We start from the raw sequence: 18,182 nt of genomic DNA, 5'->3' as shown, positions 1-18,182 counted from the left end.
AGACCATGCTAAACCGTGATAGAAATAAACATGTCACATATGGACCAGAGACCAGGCAGGGTACAGAGGTCTCTGAATCCACATCCAAAGACTACCAAAACGCATATGTTCCCTCTCAAAAGATTAACCCTTCTCGGTCCCTCTCCACAGTTCCCTGTGTCCCTACCCATGTTGTGGCCGTTATGGACTGTTCTGACAACACAGCCTCAGTGACCTGGAGTCCCACCCAGGACGCGCTGTCCTACAGAGCCGTGGCTCAAAGCCCCCACGGCGCCCTCTCCTCCTGCGAGAGCACTGACCCACAATGCATCCTGGCCAACCTGATCTGCGGAGTGCCCTACACCGTGCAGGTGGTGGCGGTGAACGAGCGCTGCTCCAGCCTGCCCAGCCACTTGGCAGAGTTCCAGACAGGTGAGATACTGTACACACCAGGTAGTACCTGTACACTGCATACACAGTCAGAACACAGAGCACATAGTAGGTCTAACTGTACACACCAGGTAGTACCTGTACACTGCATACACAGTCAGAACACAGAGCACATAGTAGGTCTAACTGTACACACCAGGTAGTACCTGTACACTGCATACACAGTCGGAACACAGAGAACATAGTAGGTCTAACTGTACTCAACAGGTCAAACAGCCCAGGTTGATACTGTAGAAGTTCGGCCGATAGAAAAATCACTTCATCTCACCTTTAGTCTCACCCAAACACCTTATATATAATTCTCTCATTTACGGTGGGTCTTCCACACTCTAGTGTCTACCAATGTACTATTCTCCCAATGTACTATTCATCACTTTCCCACTCATACGACGCTCCTCTCCCCTGCAGTCCCCTGTACCCCTGAGATCACTGGGGTTCTCCTGGACTGCTACACAGACTCAGTTCTGCTGGAGTGGGCCTACGCTGAGGGAGCTGTGACCTACACCGCCACGGCTCAGTCAGGGGACGAACAGACAGCCACCTGCAACACAAACCACACCAACTGTGAACTTATGGAGTTAGCCTGTGGACAGACATACACTGTCATCTTGAGGGCATCTGATGGCCAGTGTGACAGCTTCCCGAGCACCAGCGTGAAAGTGTCATCAGGTGAGTTAACTATACTACTAGACACAACAACTACCATTATATAATGCAGATGCCAGAAGGAGACAATTATGTGAGAGATATCACTGATCCAGCATACCGTAATAACTCATCAGCATCGAGTTGAAAAAGATTAGTATATTAATGCTATTGTTAGCATTAACATTCATACAGTTCTCTTTTCAAGTGAAGGCATCATAAAAGTTCATGTTAGCAACGTGAATATTGGTCTCTCTCTCTCCTCCTCTCCCTTCCCAGTCCCCTGTCCTCCCCAGGCTGTTGTATCGCAGCTGAACTGTTTAGCTAACTCAGCCCGTGTTGAGTGGGACAGCAGCAGTGGAGTAGACTCCTACACCGTCCAGGCTATGAGCATGGAGGGGGACGTGACCTCCTGCGAGACCGATGGAAACGTCTGTTCCATATTGGACCTCGTCTGCGGCTCCACCTACAACATCAGTGTCAACGCCGTGAGCAACGAGTGCAACGTATCAGAGAGCACCCTCATACAGATGCAGACAGGTTAGTCCTGCCCCTCTCCTGTGACCTGTCACCCTCTCATTCCAACCGTGTGTTTATACTGTATACAGTACGTACTGTATGTGCACGGTGTATGTACCTGTGTACTCTCTCTCCTTCTCTCTCAGCGCCCTGTGTACCTGAGCAGTTGGAGGCCAATATGGACTGTGACTCTGGCTCTGTGTCAGTATCTTGGGAGCCTAGCAACGGTGCCACCTCCTACACAGCTGTTGCCCAGGGCAACGGTGGCTACGCATCATCATGCAACAGCAGTGACACCTCTTGCCAGTTCCCTGAGCTGCTGTGTGGCCTGTCCTACAGCATCACCGTTCAAGCCTCTGACGATGTGTGTAACAGCGCAGACAGCAGCGCCGTACAACTCAACACATGTAAGGTCGTCACCCTACATGTAGCATTTAGTGTACCTGGACACAGGTAGATTCATTATAATAGAGAACAGCTGCACACACCTGCTGGTGGGTAACTTCATGTAGCCAGACACTCAGCTTCAATGCAATTGATTGAATGTTTGATCAATGTTTGGGCAGCAAGCTGCCATTGTTAGGGTTTTGTCTGGGTCGTCACACACCACAGATTATTGCAGCTTGCCCCAGTATTTCCAGAACCCTATATTCCCCTCTAACCGGGTATGTTTTCTGCAGTAGATTCCTTTCTAACCTCTAAGGGTTTCTCTGTGTGCAGTACTCTGTGAGCCCCAGAATGTCAGTGCTCAGATGGAGTGCGGAAGCAACGCTGGACTGGTGTCATGGGAACAGGGAGAGCTTGTGTCTTCATACCTGGTGCGTGCGGTCAGCCCCGACGGACACCGGACCCAGTGTGACAGCAACGCCACCAGCTGCAGACTACCCAGCATGCACTGTGGCCAACAGTACAACCTAACCGTCACAGCCCAGGACGGGAGTTGTGACAACAGCAATGCGTACCTGAACCTGCAGTCTGGTAGGTTATTGATTGATTGAACTATCAGTCTCAATTAACCAAAAGATGCCACAATACATACAGTGGGGCAAAAAAGTATTTAGTCAGCCACCAATTGTGCAAGTTCTGCCACTTAAAAAGATGAGAGAGGCCTGTAATTTTCATCATAGGTACACTTCAACTATGACAAACAAAATGAGAAAAAAAATCCAGAAAATCACATTGTAGGATTTTTTATGAATTTATTTGCAAATTATGGTGGAAAATAAGTATTTGGTCAATAACAAAAGTTAATCTCAATACTTTGTTATATACCCTTTGTTGGCAATGACAGAGGTCAAACGTTTTCTGTAAGTCTTCACAAGGTTTTCACACACTGTTGCTGGTATTTTGGCCCATTCCTCCATGCAGCTCTCCTCTAGAGCAGTGATGTTTTGTGGCTGTTGCTGGGCAACACAGACTTTCAACTCCCTCCAAAGATTTTCTATGGGGTTGAGATCTGGAGACTGGCTAGGCCACTCCAGGACCTTGAAATGCTTCTTATGAAGCCACTCCTTCGTTGCCCGGGCAGTGTGTTTGGGATCATTGTCATGCTGAAAGACCCAGCCACGTTTCATCTTCAAAGCCCTTGCTGATGGAAGGAGGTTTTCACTCAAAATCTCACGATACATGGCCCCATTCATTCTTTCCTTTACACGGATCAGTCGTCCTGGTCCCTTTGCAGAAAAACAGCCCCAAAGCATGATGTTTCCACCCCCATGCTTCACAGTGGGTATGATGTTCTTTGGATGCAACTCTTTGTCCTCCAAACACGACGAGTTGAGTTTTTACCAAAAAGTTATATTTTGGTTTCATCTGACCATATGCCATTCTCCCAATCTTCTTCTGGATCATCCAAATGCTCTCTAGCAAAATTCAGACGGGCCTGGACATGTACTGGCTTAAGCAGGGGGACACGTCTGGCACTGCAGGATTTGAGTCCCTGGCGGCGTAGTGTGTTACTGATGGTAGGCTTTGTTACTTTGGTCCCAGCTCTCTGCAAGGTCATTCACTAGGTCCCCCCGTGTGGTTCTGGGATTTTTGCTCACCGTTCTTGTGATCATTTTGACCCCACGGGGTGAGATCTTGCGTGGAGCCCCAGATCAAGGGAGATTATCAGTGGTCTTGTATGTCTTCCATTTCCTAATAATTGCTCCCACAGTTGATTTCTTTAAACCAAGCTGCTTACCTATTGCAGATTCAGTCTTCCCAGCCTGGTGCAGGTCTACAATTTTGTTTCTGGTGTCCTTTGACAGCTCTTGGGTCTTGGCCATAGTGGAGTTTGGAGTGTGACTGTTTGAGGTTGTGGACAGGTGTATTTTATACTGATAACAAGTTCAAACAGGTGACATTAATACAGGTAATGAGTGGAGGACAGAGGAGCCTCTTAAAGAAGAAGTTACAGGTCTGTGAGAGCCAGAAATCTAACTTGTTTGTAGGTGACCAAATACTTATTTTCCACCATAATTTGCAAATAAATTCATTAAAAATCCTACAATGTGATTTTCTGAATTTTTTTTCTTCTAATTTTGTCTGTCATAGTTGAAGTGTACCTATGACGACAATTACAGGCCTCTCTCATCTTTTTAAGTGGGAGAACTTGCACAATTGGTTGCTGACTAAATACTTTTTTGCCCCACTGTAAGAGTACATCAGAATGCGGAGACAATTAAAATGTTCTTCCATTCTCTCTCCTCCCTGTCTCTTTTCAGTCCCCTGTAACCCCACCAATGTGCAGGCATCCCTCCAGTGCCTCTCTAACTCTGCAGCGGTGACATGGGAGCGGGCCAGCGGCGCGGTGTTGTACCAGGCTGTTGGCACAACAGATGGAGGTCACCAGGCGATGTGTAACAACAGTCAGACACACTGTGATCTGAGCGGACTGCAGTGTGGACAGACCTACAACGTCACTGTGGTCTCCAAAGACGACACCTGCAGCAGCGTAGACAGTGACACGGCACACGTCAGGACAGGTAAAGGGAGAATTGACCTCTACATTACAGCAGATTGGAGTTTGAATTATTCAATCTTGTTCGGTGGGCAGCTCTGCCTTGATGCAGAAACAAATGTGACACCACTATAGGCTTAGAAACCTGAGATTATCACTAGCCTCCTCTGTCTCTCCTCGCAGCTCCTTGCCCTTCCCAGGACGTGGCTGTGGATGTACAGTGTGCCGCCAGCTCCATGATGGTCACATGGTCCGCCAACCCTAACGCCGAATCCTTCCATGTGACGGCTGTGACCAGCGGCTCCGCCGACCTGTCATGTGACTCCAGGGGTCTTCCAATAAGAACCGGGTGTTCCATTGAGAACCTTCCATGTGGACACCTCTACAGCGTCACGGTTACCTCCATCAGAGGTGGCTGTAAGAGCAAAGTCAGTGGCGCCGTAGCGGTTTCCTCAGGTAAGACCAGAACACAGGTGACCCCCACACTGCATTCATAGGAAGTGTTACACACACACACTGCATTCACACACACACACACTGCATTCATAGGAAGTGTTACACACACACACACACACACACACACACACTGCATTCATAGGAAGTGTTACACACACACACTGCATTCATAGGGGAGTGTTACACACACACACACACACACACACACACTGCATTCATAGGGGAGTGTTACACACACACTGCATTCATAGGGGAGTGTTACACACACACACTGCATTCATAGGGGAGTGTTACACACACACTGCATTCATAGGGGAGTGTTACACACACACTGCATTCATGGGGGAGTGTTACACACACACTGCATTCATAGGGGAGTGTTACACACACACTGCATTCATAGGGGAGTGTTACACACAGTCTCCAGGAGGAACTAAATTATTCCATCCACACCTGCTGTGTAGACCAGAACCGAACTAAAAGAAACACTCCTTTTTATGTGCGTGCTTTTCCCTTTTCTCCATGGATGTAGAACAGTAGAACAAACAGTAGAACAGTAGAACAAACAGTAGAACAAACAGTAGAACCAACAGTAGGACAAACAGTAGAACAAACAGTAGAACAAACAGTAGAACAGTAGAACAGACAGTAGAACAAACAGTAGAACAGTACCATTAAAACCTTTTTTTCTCCCCTTCCACAGCTCCATGTGTCCCCCAGAATGCTAAAGGTAGTCTGGACTGTATTTCTAACTCTGTCTGGGTGTCTTGGGATGCCTCCACCGGGGCTCAGACATACACAGTCCTGGCCAACGGCGGCGGAGGTGTTAACTCCACCTGCACTTCTTATTCTACTGCCTGTAATGTGCCTGACCTGGCCTGCGGAACCCAGTACACCTTCCATGTGACTGCTGTCAACACACACTGTCAGAGCTCACCCAGTAATACCTTCCAGATCGAGACAGGTACGTTACACACTGTCAGAGCTCACCCAGTAATACCTTCCAGATCGATACAGGTACGTTACACACTGTCAGAGCTCACCCAGTAATACCTTCCAGATCGAGACAGGTACGTTACACACTGTCAGAGCTCACCCAGTAATACCTTAATACCTTACACAGATCGTAATACCTTCCAGATCGAGACAGGAGCTCACCCGTAATACCTTTACACACTGTCAGAGCTCACCCAGTAATACCTTCCAGATCGAGACAGGTACGTTACACACTGTCAGAGCTCACCCAGTAATACCTTCCAGATCGAGACAGGTACGTTACACACTGTCAGAGCTCACCCAGTAATACCTTCCAGATCGAGACAGGTACGTTACACACTGTCAGAGCTCACCCAGTAATACCTTTAGATCGAGACAGGTTACACACGTCAGAGCTCACCCAGTAACACCTCCAGTCAGAGCTCAGAGCTCCCAGTAATACCTTCCAGATCGATACAGGTACGTTACACACTGTCAGAGCTCACCCAGTAATACCTTCCAGATAGATCGTCAGAGCTCACCCAGTAATACCTTCCAGATCGAGACAGGTGCGTTACACACTGTCAGAGCTCCCAGTAATACCCAGTAATACACTGTCAGAGCTCACCCAGACCTTCAGATCGAGACAGGTACGTTACACACTGTCAGAGCTCATCCAGTAATACCTTTCCAGATCGAGACCCAGTAATACCTTCCAGATCGAGACGTTACACACTGTCAGAGCTCACCCAGTAATACCTTCCAGATCGAGACAGGGTACACACGTTAGCTCACCCACCTTCCAGATCAGAGCTCAGAGCTCATCCAGTAATACCTTCCAGATCGAGACAGGTACGTTACACACTGTCACACTGTCAGAGCTCACCCAGTAATACCTTTAGATCGAGACAGAGCTCACCCGTAATACCTTCCAGATCGAGACACACACTGTCAGAGCTCACCCAGTAATACCTTCCAGATCGAGACAGGTACGTTACACACTGTCAGAGCTCACCCAGTAATACCCAGACAGGTACGTTACACATACCTTCCAGATCGAGACAGGCTCACGTTACAGACACTGTCTCAGAGCTCACCCAGTAATACCTCCAGATCGAGACCAGATCGAGACAGTATACCTTCCAGATCGAGACAGGTACGTTACACACTGTCAGAGCTCACCCAGTAATACCTTCAGATCGAGACAGGTACGTTACACTTTAGTTGTTCTTTATGATTTTGTGCTCAGACTCAGGTGTAAATCAAATTCTGTTCAGTTCATGGGCAATAAAATATTAATTTATAAATGACCTCACAGTAGTCTTAACTGTCCTATCTCCTAACCTGACTGTTCTCTGGCGGTGTACAGTCTGTGACTCTATAACTGAACTACCTTTCTTCTCTTTAGGTCCTTGCGCCCTGAAAACCATCACCGCGGTGAACGCATGCCATAGCAGCAGTATCGTGGTTAGCTGGGAGCATACAGAGTTATCTCCTACCATCGTGGCGACGGCAGAGGGACAAGACCAATCCATGTTCACCTGTAACAGCACGTCCACTTCCTGTGAGCTCATGGGAGTGCGCTGCGGCATGCACTACACCATCATCGTCTCCGTCCCCTCCGACAAGTGCAGCACCTTGAGGAGCCCACCAAAAAAGATCAACACAGGTAACTAGACCACTCCACCACTAGGACACCTTACTCTTGGTCAACACCGGTATCTAGAGTTCTCCACCACGACACTAGAATCAACACAGGTATCTAGAGTTCTCCACCACGACACTAGAATCAACACAGTTATCTAGAGTTCTCCACCACGACACTAGAATCAACACAGGTATCTAGAGTTCTCCACCACGTCACTAGAATCAACACAGTTATCTACACTAGAATAGAATCAACACAGGTATCTAGAGTTCTCCACCACGACACTAGAATCAACACAGGTAGCTGGAGTTCTCCACCACGGCACTAGAATCAACACAGGTATCTAGAGTTCTCCACCACGACACTAGAATCAACACAGGTATCTAGAGTTCTCCACCACGACACTAGAATCAACACAGGTATCTAGAGTTCTCCACCACGACACTAGAATCAACACAGGTAGCTGGAGTTCTCCACCACGGCACTAGAATCAACACAGGTAGCTGGAGTTCTCCACCACGACACTAGAATCAACACAGGTATCTAGAGTTCCCCACCACGACACTAGAATCAACACAGGTATCTAGAGTTCTCCACCATGACACTAGAATCAACACAGGTAGCTGGAGTTCTCCACCACGACACTAGAATCAACACAGGTATCTAGAGTTCTCCACCACGACACTAGAATCAACACAGGTAGCTGGAGTTCTCCACCACGGCACTAGAATCAACACAGGTATCTAGAGTTCCCCACCACGACACTAGAATCAACACAGGTATCTAGAGTTCCCCACCACGACACTAGAATCAACACAGGTATCTAGAGTTCTCCACCACGACACTAGAATCAACACAGGTAGCTGGAGTTCTCCACCACGGCACTAGAATCAACACAGGTATCTAGAGTTCTCCACCACGACACTAGAATCAACACAGGTATCTAGAGTTCTCCACCACGCCACTAGAATCCACACAGTTATCTAGAATTCTCCACCACGACACTAGAATCAACACAGGTAGCTGGAGTTCTCCACCACGACACTAGAATCAACACAGGTATCTAGAGTTCTCCACCACGACACTAGAATCAACACAGGTAGCTGGAGTTCTCCACCACAACACTAGAATCAACACAGGTAGCTGGAGTTCCCCACCACGACACTAGAATCAACACAGGTATCTAGAGTTCTCCACCATGACACTAGAATCAACACAGGTATCTAGAGTTCTCCACCACGACACTAGAATCAACACAGGTATCTAGAGTTCTCCACCACGACACTAGAATCAACACAGGTATCTAGAGTTCCCCACCACGCCACTAGAATCAACACAGGTATCTAGAGTTCTCCACCACGACACTAGAATCAACACAGGTAGCTGGAGTTCCCCACCACGACACTAGAATCAACACAGGTATCTAGAGTTCTCCACCACGACACTAGAATCAACACAGGTAGCTGGAGTTCCCCACCACGACACTAGAATCAACACAGGTATCTAGAGTTCTCCACCACGACACTAGAATCAACACAGGTAGCTGGAGTTCTCCACCACGACACTAGAATCAACACAGGTATCTAGAGTTCTCCACCATGCCACTAGAATCAACACAGGTATCTAGAGTTCTCCACCATGCCACTAGAATCAACACAGGTATCTAGAGTTCTCCACCACGACACTAGAATCAACACAGGTATCTAGAGTTCTCCACCACGACACTAGAATCAACACAGGTATCTAGAGTTCTCCACCACGCCACTAGAATCAACACAGGTATCTAGAGTTCTCCACCACGACACTAGAATCAACACAGGTAGCTGGAGTTCTCCACCACGACACTAGAATCAACACAGGTATCAGTTCTCCACCACGACACTAGAATCAACACAGGTAGCTGGAGTTCTCCACCACAACACTAGAATCAACACAGGTAATGAGTTCACCACGACACTAGGTCAACACAGGAAGTAAAAAGTTCCCCACGACACTAGAATTGTGATGTATAATGATTCTCCACCACGCCACTAGAATCAACACAGGTATCTAGAGTTCTCCACCACGCCACTAGAATCAACACAGGTATCTAGAGTTCTCCACCGTGACAGAATAATCAACATAGGAAGCTGGAGTTCCCCACCACGACATATTAGGATACATTAGTCATGGTCAACACAGGAAGTAAAAAGTACCCCACCTCTATATTGTGACGTATAATGATTCATTACCCATGGTCAACACAGGAAGTAAAAAGTACCCCACCACTATATTGTGACGTATAATGATTCATTACCTGTGGTCAACACAGGAAGTAAAAAGTACCCCACCACTATATTGTGACGTATAATGATTCATTACCCATGATCAACACAGAAAGTAAAAAGTACCCCACCTCTATATTGTGACGTATAATGATTCATTACCCGTGGTCAACACAGGAAGTAAAAAGTACCCCACCACTATATTGTGACGTATAATGATTCATTACCCATGGTCAACACAGGAAGTAAAAAGTACCCCACCTCTATATTGTGACGCATAAAGATACATGGTTGACGAGAAACAGAACATAATAAAGCAAAATCAACAATGATTGCAATCAATACTGAGCAACACACTAAGTGCTCTACACCAGACATACTGAATACAGAGAGACTGTATTACTGAGGGGTTGTTACTAGCTATCCCAATGTCCTGATACTTTTCCTCTAACCTCTGCCTCCAGCTCCCTGTGTTCCTGAGGATGTGACAGTGGTAGCGTCCTGCAAGGCAGAAGGTACAGTGGTGTCCTGGGCTCCCTCCTTGGTGGCCCAGTCCTACCTCCTCACCGCCACCAGCCGAGGCGGTGACGTCCGCACCTGTAACAGCTCTGTGAACAAATGTACCCTGGCTAAGCTCCACTGTGGTCAGCCCTACACATTCAGCGTGACCGCCAGCGCCAGCACCTGCACCAGCAAGGCCAGCCCCAACGTCACCTTCAGCACAGGTACATTATGATACAGCAGATAGCAGTACAGTATTCTCTGTTCATATAAGAACATGGATAGAAGGGAACATTTTGTTCCGAAGGATCAGACAATTGACATCAAATACCCGATTATTTGATCCAAATGTTCCTTTTGATCAATGTTTGATGCACTTCTCATCAAGTACACCATCCCTCCTTTTATACTGACTTTTATACTGACTTTACCACCAATCTGCTATAATGTAGAGGTCATCTGTAACATAACATTGCTGTTGTATTCAAGTAACATTGCACTGCACAATTGTTATAACATTGCGTCTATTCTCTTCTCCCAGTGCCTTGTGACCCCATTGGCGTGTCCGTTCATGTCCAGTGTGAGACTAGCTCAGGCGTGTTGTCCTGGTCCCCCAGCCAGGGCTCTGTGGCGTACTACGGCTTTGCCCAGTCTGAGGATGGGGACATGCTGTACTGTGACAGCATGGACACCTCCTGCACAATCCAGGGTCTTGACTGTGGAGCCATGTACAACTTCTCTGTGCTGGCCTCTGATGGAGCCTGCAACAGCTCGTATAGCCAACCCCTGCTTGAGGGAGCAGGTAATAACCCATCCAGTTCTTTCAGCTAGAGATGGTTGAGGAGTAGAGTCAGTGAATGAATGACATCAGGAGGACAGGGAACACTACATACAGTACAATGTATTCAAACGGTCTAATCAGATACTAGCTAACTAATATAGAGATTAATGCAATAGTATAGATTCTAATGATCCTGATTTCTTCTCTCTATCCTTTCTAACCTCCTTCCTCTCTCCTCCTAGCCCCCTGCGCCCCTGCCACCGTGCGGAACCGCATGCAACTAATCGGCAAGACCCACTTTGCCCGTACCTCCTGGAGTGCGGTCGTCTGCCCCAATGTCGAGTACCTGGTTGAGATGACCGGCACTATCCTGGATGACCCGCAGGCCATGTTTGATGTCTCATCCTATTGGATAAAGTACACCTTCTTTGAGTTGGCCCTGCCCTGTGGCTCCTCCTACAGTCTGACGGTCCGTACCAGGAACTCTGCCGGAACCAGCAAGCCCTCCACCCCCATTACCGGGACAACAGGTATGTTAACTAAACAGGGAGCCATAAGGGTTTGAATGTGGACACTGATTTAATATTATGATGGAAATGCAAATGATCAGCAATGCTACTGGTCTGCAACGCTACTGAATTCAGTCAGTCTATTCTGAGGGTAATGTGACCTTAGTCTATAAAAAGAGAGTGACAGTTTTGGCTGGGAAGTTACTTCTGCCCTGAGGTGGGGGATTATCCTGAGAGTAGGGCTGAGGGATCTTTATTCCAGAGTTGACATTAGTAAACCAACCCTTTCCCTTCCAGCTCCCTGCGCACCTCTGGGCGTGAACTACACGGGTGACAACACGCCTGCCATGCTGTCCTGGGAGGCTGCAATGTTCGCCACACAGTACACCGTCTACGACGTGACCGGAGACAGCCGCACGCAGGTGTGTTCCACCACGGAACTGTCCTGTCAGCTTAACAACGTCCAGCCAGGCGCCATCGAGGTTACCGCTAGCAACGCTGTGGGAGAGAGCGTCCCCACCAAAGACATCAACGGTGAGATCGGAAAATATGATACAGAAGGAAAATATTCATAGTAGGCAAATTAGGCCTTGGACATTGTTTTACCTGTTTTTATCAGTGATTCCAAGTGAATCCAACCACACTGTGATGAATAAACCACTGTGATGGGGGATATCATCCATATCGATACAAATTCGTATCGTTGTATGTACAATGGTGGAGTAAATATTGTGTTCATCATAAACAATTAACTAGTTTACTACTTGAAACATTATGGCGCTGGCGCAACATCTCTCTGGATCAATGCCAGTTCAAGTGGACTAAATCTGATATGGATCATCAATATGGATGATGATAAATATCTACTGCACATGGTGTTGTGCTTGTATTCAAGCTTTCAATAACACAGTCTATCTTTGATCCTCTTTCTCAGGGCCATCAAATCGCCACAGAAGAGATCTGGGGATGGCAAAGCCTGCCACATTTGCTGAATTCCGCATCAGAGGTGAGCACATTCTCAAACTGCCACGCCATCTCTAATCTTTGCACCATATATGCATAATTATATTCCTCACACTCTCAAAATAGTTCATGTCTAGTCTACAAATATGCTAAAGGTCAAACAAATAGTGAAATCAATGGTTCATAATAACATTACTTTTCCTCCTTCCCTTCACAGAGGAGCTGTCCGAACCCAAGGTGTTAGTTGCTACGGTAACAGGTGTTTCTCTGCACATGGAGTGGGCACCGGTGAGGGACGCCACCCTCTACACCATTATCATCGTCCAAGAAGACACACCCTCCAGACGCCAGGTGCTGACCGTCTCTGAAGAGCTGACCAATGTGAACGACCTCGAGCCCTCCACAAGATACTGCATCTTCGTCTCGGCCAAGAACGAACACACCCAGAGCAACTACTCCAAGGAGTGTGTCACTACTGGAGTCCCCATGTGATTGGCTTGACTTTCACCCCAACCAAATGGACATTACAGTTGCCAGGGCAACCACCAATCGATGTAGTGTAAAGAGAATCATCAGTGACTGCTTCCTATCTCTAGAAGTAAACACGCAAGGCAGAAGAGAGGCTTTTCAACAGACTGAGGGACAGGGAGGGGTTACTGTTGTTAAGCTTAAATTACTATCACAAAAGGCAGTCTTTATCGCATAGATGATCCTACTAAAGCTGTTATTTTCGATTAACTTGAAAGCTGAAATGTGGTATTTTTTTGTTGTTACTTTTTAGAGCTAGGTATCATTTTCTTGTTTTTTTTGTAGTCGGTAAGATAGCAGCATGTGTCTTTATAATGTGTAGTTCTTTGAAAAAAGTATGCCTAAAAATGTATTTTTATTTATCTTCAAATTGTTATATTTTTGAGACCTACACAAACAACTTTTCTGTCCACTAAATGTATTTTAGATTCTTCTGTTGGTTGTATACATGATTTGAAACAAAGAAAAAGTAGATCAAGAGAGCAAATAAATGCTATCAAGCAAGTAGTAATTTATGAAGCAATATTTTTGTTAACCATACAGTATGTGTCCTATCTGATGTACTATACATCTTGTCTCAAAACTATAGCTACAATAGCTATTTTTATATCAAGCACAGATTTAAGGAATAAAAGTATATTAAACATTAAAATAGTTATTCTCCATAAAGAGCATAAAATATCAAAGTCCTGGGTCTTTCACTTGGCAGCTATCATTGTATCCATTATATATAACAGCCAATGATGACTCCTCATCTACATTATCTACAGTAGTTGTATGGGAGTCTGGATGATGGGAGTCAATACTTTTGTTTTCATGTACTATAGGAAACATTTCTGCATGGACCCGAAAGACAAGTTAGAATGTTGAACTCAGACCATTCGGGCAGACAGATCAATTGATATCTGAGCATCAGCAGACTCTCAAACAAATGGACATACTTGATGCAACCCAGGAGCCTGTGAGACCCATGTGAACATCCCTGATTCAGATTCTTCTTTCTTGTCATCGAACCAAGTGTAACGGATGTGAAATGGCTAGCTAGTTAGCGGTGGTGCGCGCAAATAGCATTTCAATCGGTGACGTCACTCGCTTTGAGACCTTGAACTAGTGGTTCCCCATGCTCTGCAATGGCCGCGGCTTTTGTGGAGCGATGGGTAACTGGTTCGCACCCGGCGAGAGGACGGATTAAAGGTATACTGTTACACAAGGCTATAGAAAAACAAACAATCAAATATAACACATGCACCAATAACTGGGAAGAATGAACATTTCATGGAAAATCGTTAAAAAAAACTGAACTCTGCTGCAGCCTGTTATTTAGGCCAGGGTTCCGCAGACTCAGATTTAGTCCACTTGAACTGGCATTAATTCAGAGAGATGTTGCGCCAGCGCCATAATGGCTCAAATTGCGCGATTCGACCTCTAGCAGCAGTGTTTCAAGTAGTAACTAGTTAATTGTTTACGATGAACACGATATTTACTCCACCATTGTACATACAGCGATACGAATTTGTCATCGACTTCGTCAAAAAGAACAAACCCAAAAAGGTACTGTATAAAACTACTTTACGTGATGGTTCAGTTGTGGCTTCCATCGAAACAACCCACATGTAACGTTAGCTAGCTAGCTAATCGCAGAACTACACGGTTTAGATGCAGACCGTCTTTGGCCTGCCTTATGTTGACGTTATGTTTAAAGTCTGACCCGCTAATTGAAAATAAATGGGGGAAACTATTTATCAGAACTTGTCAACTTATCTGCAATAGGCCCATTACAACTGTATTTTATGTGTACTTGTCCATTCTCTTCTTCAGGTGGTAGACTTGGGATGCAATGACTGCACTCTCCTTAGGAAGCTGAAGTTTCACAAAGAAATTGAACTGCTTGCTGGACTGGACATTGACTGTGCAGTTATCAGGGCTAAAATGTGTGTTTTATTAAGTTATTTCAACAAATAAAACATTGTCAATTGATTTGTGAGATCCTATCCTATGACCTGGGTCTACCTTTGTGAGACTGTAGTACACACACACCTACCTGTCTTAATTTATCATAACCTAAACTAAGGACCTTTACAATTAAATCCTGAGCAGGTATGAACTGGCACCGATTCCAACTGACTACCTGCAGCCAGGTGATCATCCCCTGACCATTGAGCTGTACCAGGGTTCAGTCACCGAGAGGGATCCCCGCACCAAAGGATTTGATCTGGTGACGAGTATTGAGCTGTAAGTCATCAAATCAAATGTATTTATATAGCCCTTCGTACATCAGCTGATATCTAAAAGTGCTGTACAGAAACCCAGCCTAAAACCCCAAACAGCAAGTAATGCAGGTGTAGAAGCACTGGAAGTCTGGGTGACTACTGGAGGGATTAGCCCTCAGACAATGTTTTTCTACTTTTTCAGATACTGTATTATATGAGCACCAACATACTGGTACATCAATTCCATGTTGATTGCCACATGTAAGGGTTTGCCCATCATGTGCCCTTCAATATTGTCATGGTATTTTATGTTAACCACAAACTTGCTCTCTACAGCATTGAGCACCTACAGCTTGAGGATGTGGATAGGTTCACTGAGGTTGTATTTGGCTACATGGCCCCAGTAGCAGCAATCATTAGCACTCCAAACGCTGACTTCAACCCCCTGCTCCCCGGGCTGACGGGGTTTAGACACTACGACCACAAATTTGAATGGACTAAAGTAGAGTTTCAGACCTGGTATGTGTACATTACCATGCAGTCAGTATGCCTGTATTATAATCATCATTCTAAAAAGGTATACCTTTTTCTTATTTGTACTTAGTTTGCACTCATCCTCTCCATCTCTCCCATCCCTCCTGCTCTCCCAGGGCTCTGAAGGTGTGCAAAGAGTTTGGTTATGTGGTGGCGTTTACAGGTGTAGGACAGATACCGGCCCAGGAGGAGAGCATCGGTTTCTGCTCTCAAATCGGAGTGTTTCAGATAGACAGGTCAGGACGTGACGCACCACGTCTGCAGAATAATGTGGCAGAGGAGCATCTTCCTTACAGAGTGGTGAGGAGGCACAAATGGGGTCTACTCTTGTTGTTAATCCTGTCTCATTACCTGTGTGATCAGAGATCAAAGTATCAGTGTCACTTAGTTTTGCATGCGTTTCAGGAAGTGGCCAGTGAGAATAAAATAGGCCCCTCTGTCCTAACCTATTTCTCACATTGTCTTTCCCTTACCCTTTCTCTCCATCCCTCATACTCCAGTTATACAACGTGGTGTACCCAAGCCTGTGTGACAGCAATATCTTCCAGAGGACTCTGGTGAATGAGGTCCTGTACTGGGCTGAGACCCTGAAGAGAGAGTGGCTGGAGAAGATACGTGGAGTGGGGGATGAAGAATCAGAACAGACAGATGAAGAGGGTTGTTCGAGAGAAGGAATGGACAGGGAGGAGAATCAGACAGGTGAAGTGGAGCGAGTGGAGGCAGGTGGTAGAGGGTTTGAGGTAGAGAATGAGGAGGTGGGGGGAGAGGGTAGAACAGACATGGGACAGGAGGAGCCCTACAGAGAAGGTCAGTCTGTGTGTGTCCCCTTGGTCAGGTTGTGCTCCTGCCCCAGAGTGCAAGCTCTGAGTGGGACAGTCCAGCGTCTCACAAAGTTCCTACTGGAGAACTCTAGAGTACAGTTAACCAACGATGGCACTGCTGTGGTGTTGGTGGACAGCGATGATGAAGATTTGGAGTGGGATGAGAACTGTGATAACACAGGGACAGGTCCGTTCTTTGTTAGTAGCGTGGAGAACGAGGACTGGGAGACCGAGCTTGGATGACCTTTGTCATATAAGGAGTGTATTCTTTGATGTACTAGTGGTGTGGATTTTCATTTTCTTTTACCCTGGCAATATACCGTTCTAGAACTAGGGGCCATCAGATAAGATTCAACCATATCCTTAAATGAAGAAGGAACATGTTCCTAATAAAATGTGATGAGAATATAGTCATTGCCTGGTTCACACAATCAACATTTTGAACCGTTTTAATCAACAGTGCATGGTACACAGGAAATGCATACAGTACACCTGGTAAGGAAGCAAATGTTGGTCAAAAAGACAGGAACATTGGACACTGTCGACACTGACAGAAAACGTCACTTTTACAGGAGGATACAGGTTACAGCTCCTTAATACACACAGCTTCACAGAAGAGAAAAGGCAACCATGTTTGTTACATGTTAGGTACCGACTGAGCTGGGAAACAGGAACATATGCTGCCTGTCTAACATCTGTCTACTGGAACTGATTTTACTGAAGGAAGGTAGTTAGCTTATTTCTATTCAAGAGGAATAGTGAATGGTAATACAAGTGCCTTGCTAAAGGTTACAATACTCATTAGTTTCTACCATGTTTTGGATCTATACATCAGTTCTGTTCTTAAATTTGCCTCATGAGGCAGTAAAGAGAACTTCCAGGTAAGTGATGGCACAACATAAATGAATCACACAGGTGTGTGTCTTACCAAACGTACAGATGTTAGAAACCTTGAACCACATGTGATGGTGGAATTGTGGTTTTCAAGCATTGGTTTAACTCGCTGAAGAAATACAAAAATCATGCAAACAATAAACATCTACACAAAGAGAAATAACACAGATGAATTCAGAGTTATAATACCATACACTGATGACACTGCCGAAATCAGCAAATTACGGCACATAACTTGAGGTCAGGATATGGTTAACCTCCAGTATGGCTTAAGACAGGAGACGATCACACACACTAAATGTATGTAATGCCATTATATCTAACTTACTCTGAATATGTATTGTTATTTAATGAGACAGACCAATTAACAAGATTCATCACAAAATCGTGTAGTGTATACAATTCCCTCCCCAATGTCAGTTTCATAACCGTATTTGACATTATATTCAAGATATGGGGGGGACCAATCCATTACATCGTTCAGACAACGAATAACAGAGTCATCATCAGCCTCATCTGATGTAACTCCTGGCTTTTTGTCATATAAGTATATCATCATCA

At 45.8% G+C, this 18,182-nt stretch overlaps 2 protein-coding genes across 2 annotated transcripts in view; both read left to right on the top strand.

Annotated features, from left to right (window-relative positions):
- Positions 1–13,677, top strand: part of LOC115108768 (uncharacterized) — a 60,469-nt gene extending 46,792 nt beyond the window's left edge. Inside the window, exons 40-54 of the mRNA XM_065008520.1 lie at positions 151–411; positions 838–1,098; positions 1,354–1,614; positions 1,740–2,000; positions 2,314–2,571; positions 4,302–4,562; positions 4,721–4,993; positions 5,697–5,957; positions 7,377–7,637; positions 10,345–10,605; positions 10,923–11,183; positions 11,405–11,692; positions 11,969–12,205; positions 12,606–12,677; positions 12,852–13,677. Coding sequence (XP_064864592.1) covers positions 151–411; positions 838–1,098; positions 1,354–1,614; positions 1,740–2,000; positions 2,314–2,571; positions 4,302–4,562; positions 4,721–4,993; positions 5,697–5,957; positions 7,377–7,637; positions 10,345–10,605; positions 10,923–11,183; positions 11,405–11,692; positions 11,969–12,205; positions 12,606–12,677; positions 12,852–13,126 — 3,752 coding nt within the window. The 3' untranslated portion in view covers positions 13,127–13,677. The remainder of the gene's footprint in view (positions 1–150; positions 412–837; positions 1,099–1,353; positions 1,615–1,739; positions 2,001–2,313; positions 2,572–4,301; positions 4,563–4,720; positions 4,994–5,696; positions 5,958–7,376; positions 7,638–10,344; positions 10,606–10,922; positions 11,184–11,404; positions 11,693–11,968; positions 12,206–12,605; positions 12,678–12,851) is intronic.
- A 685-nt stretch (positions 13,678–14,362) lies between these two features.
- henmt1 (HEN methyltransferase 1) lies at positions 14,363–17,763 on the top strand. Its single transcript, XM_029633201.2, has 6 exons — positions 14,363–14,713; positions 14,981–15,093; positions 15,260–15,394; positions 15,709–15,891; positions 16,023–16,206; positions 16,407–17,763. Exons 1-6 carry the CDS (start codon positions 14,630–14,632, stop codon positions 16,968–16,970), a joined length of 1,263 nt encoding a protein of 420 aa, XP_029489061.1. The 5' UTR covers positions 14,363–14,629; the 3' UTR covers positions 16,971–17,763.
- Positions 17,764–18,182: the final 419 nt, after the last annotated feature.

This window comes from Oncorhynchus nerka, linkage group LG24 (assembly GCF_034236695.1).
Source record: "Oncorhynchus nerka isolate Pitt River linkage group LG24, Oner_Uvic_2.0, whole genome shotgun sequence".
NCBI lineage: Eukaryota > Metazoa > Chordata > Actinopteri > Salmoniformes > Salmonidae > Oncorhynchus > Oncorhynchus nerka.
The sequence above is the reverse complement of the archived record's forward strand: the minus strand, read 5'-3'. Positions and strand labels throughout refer to the sequence as shown.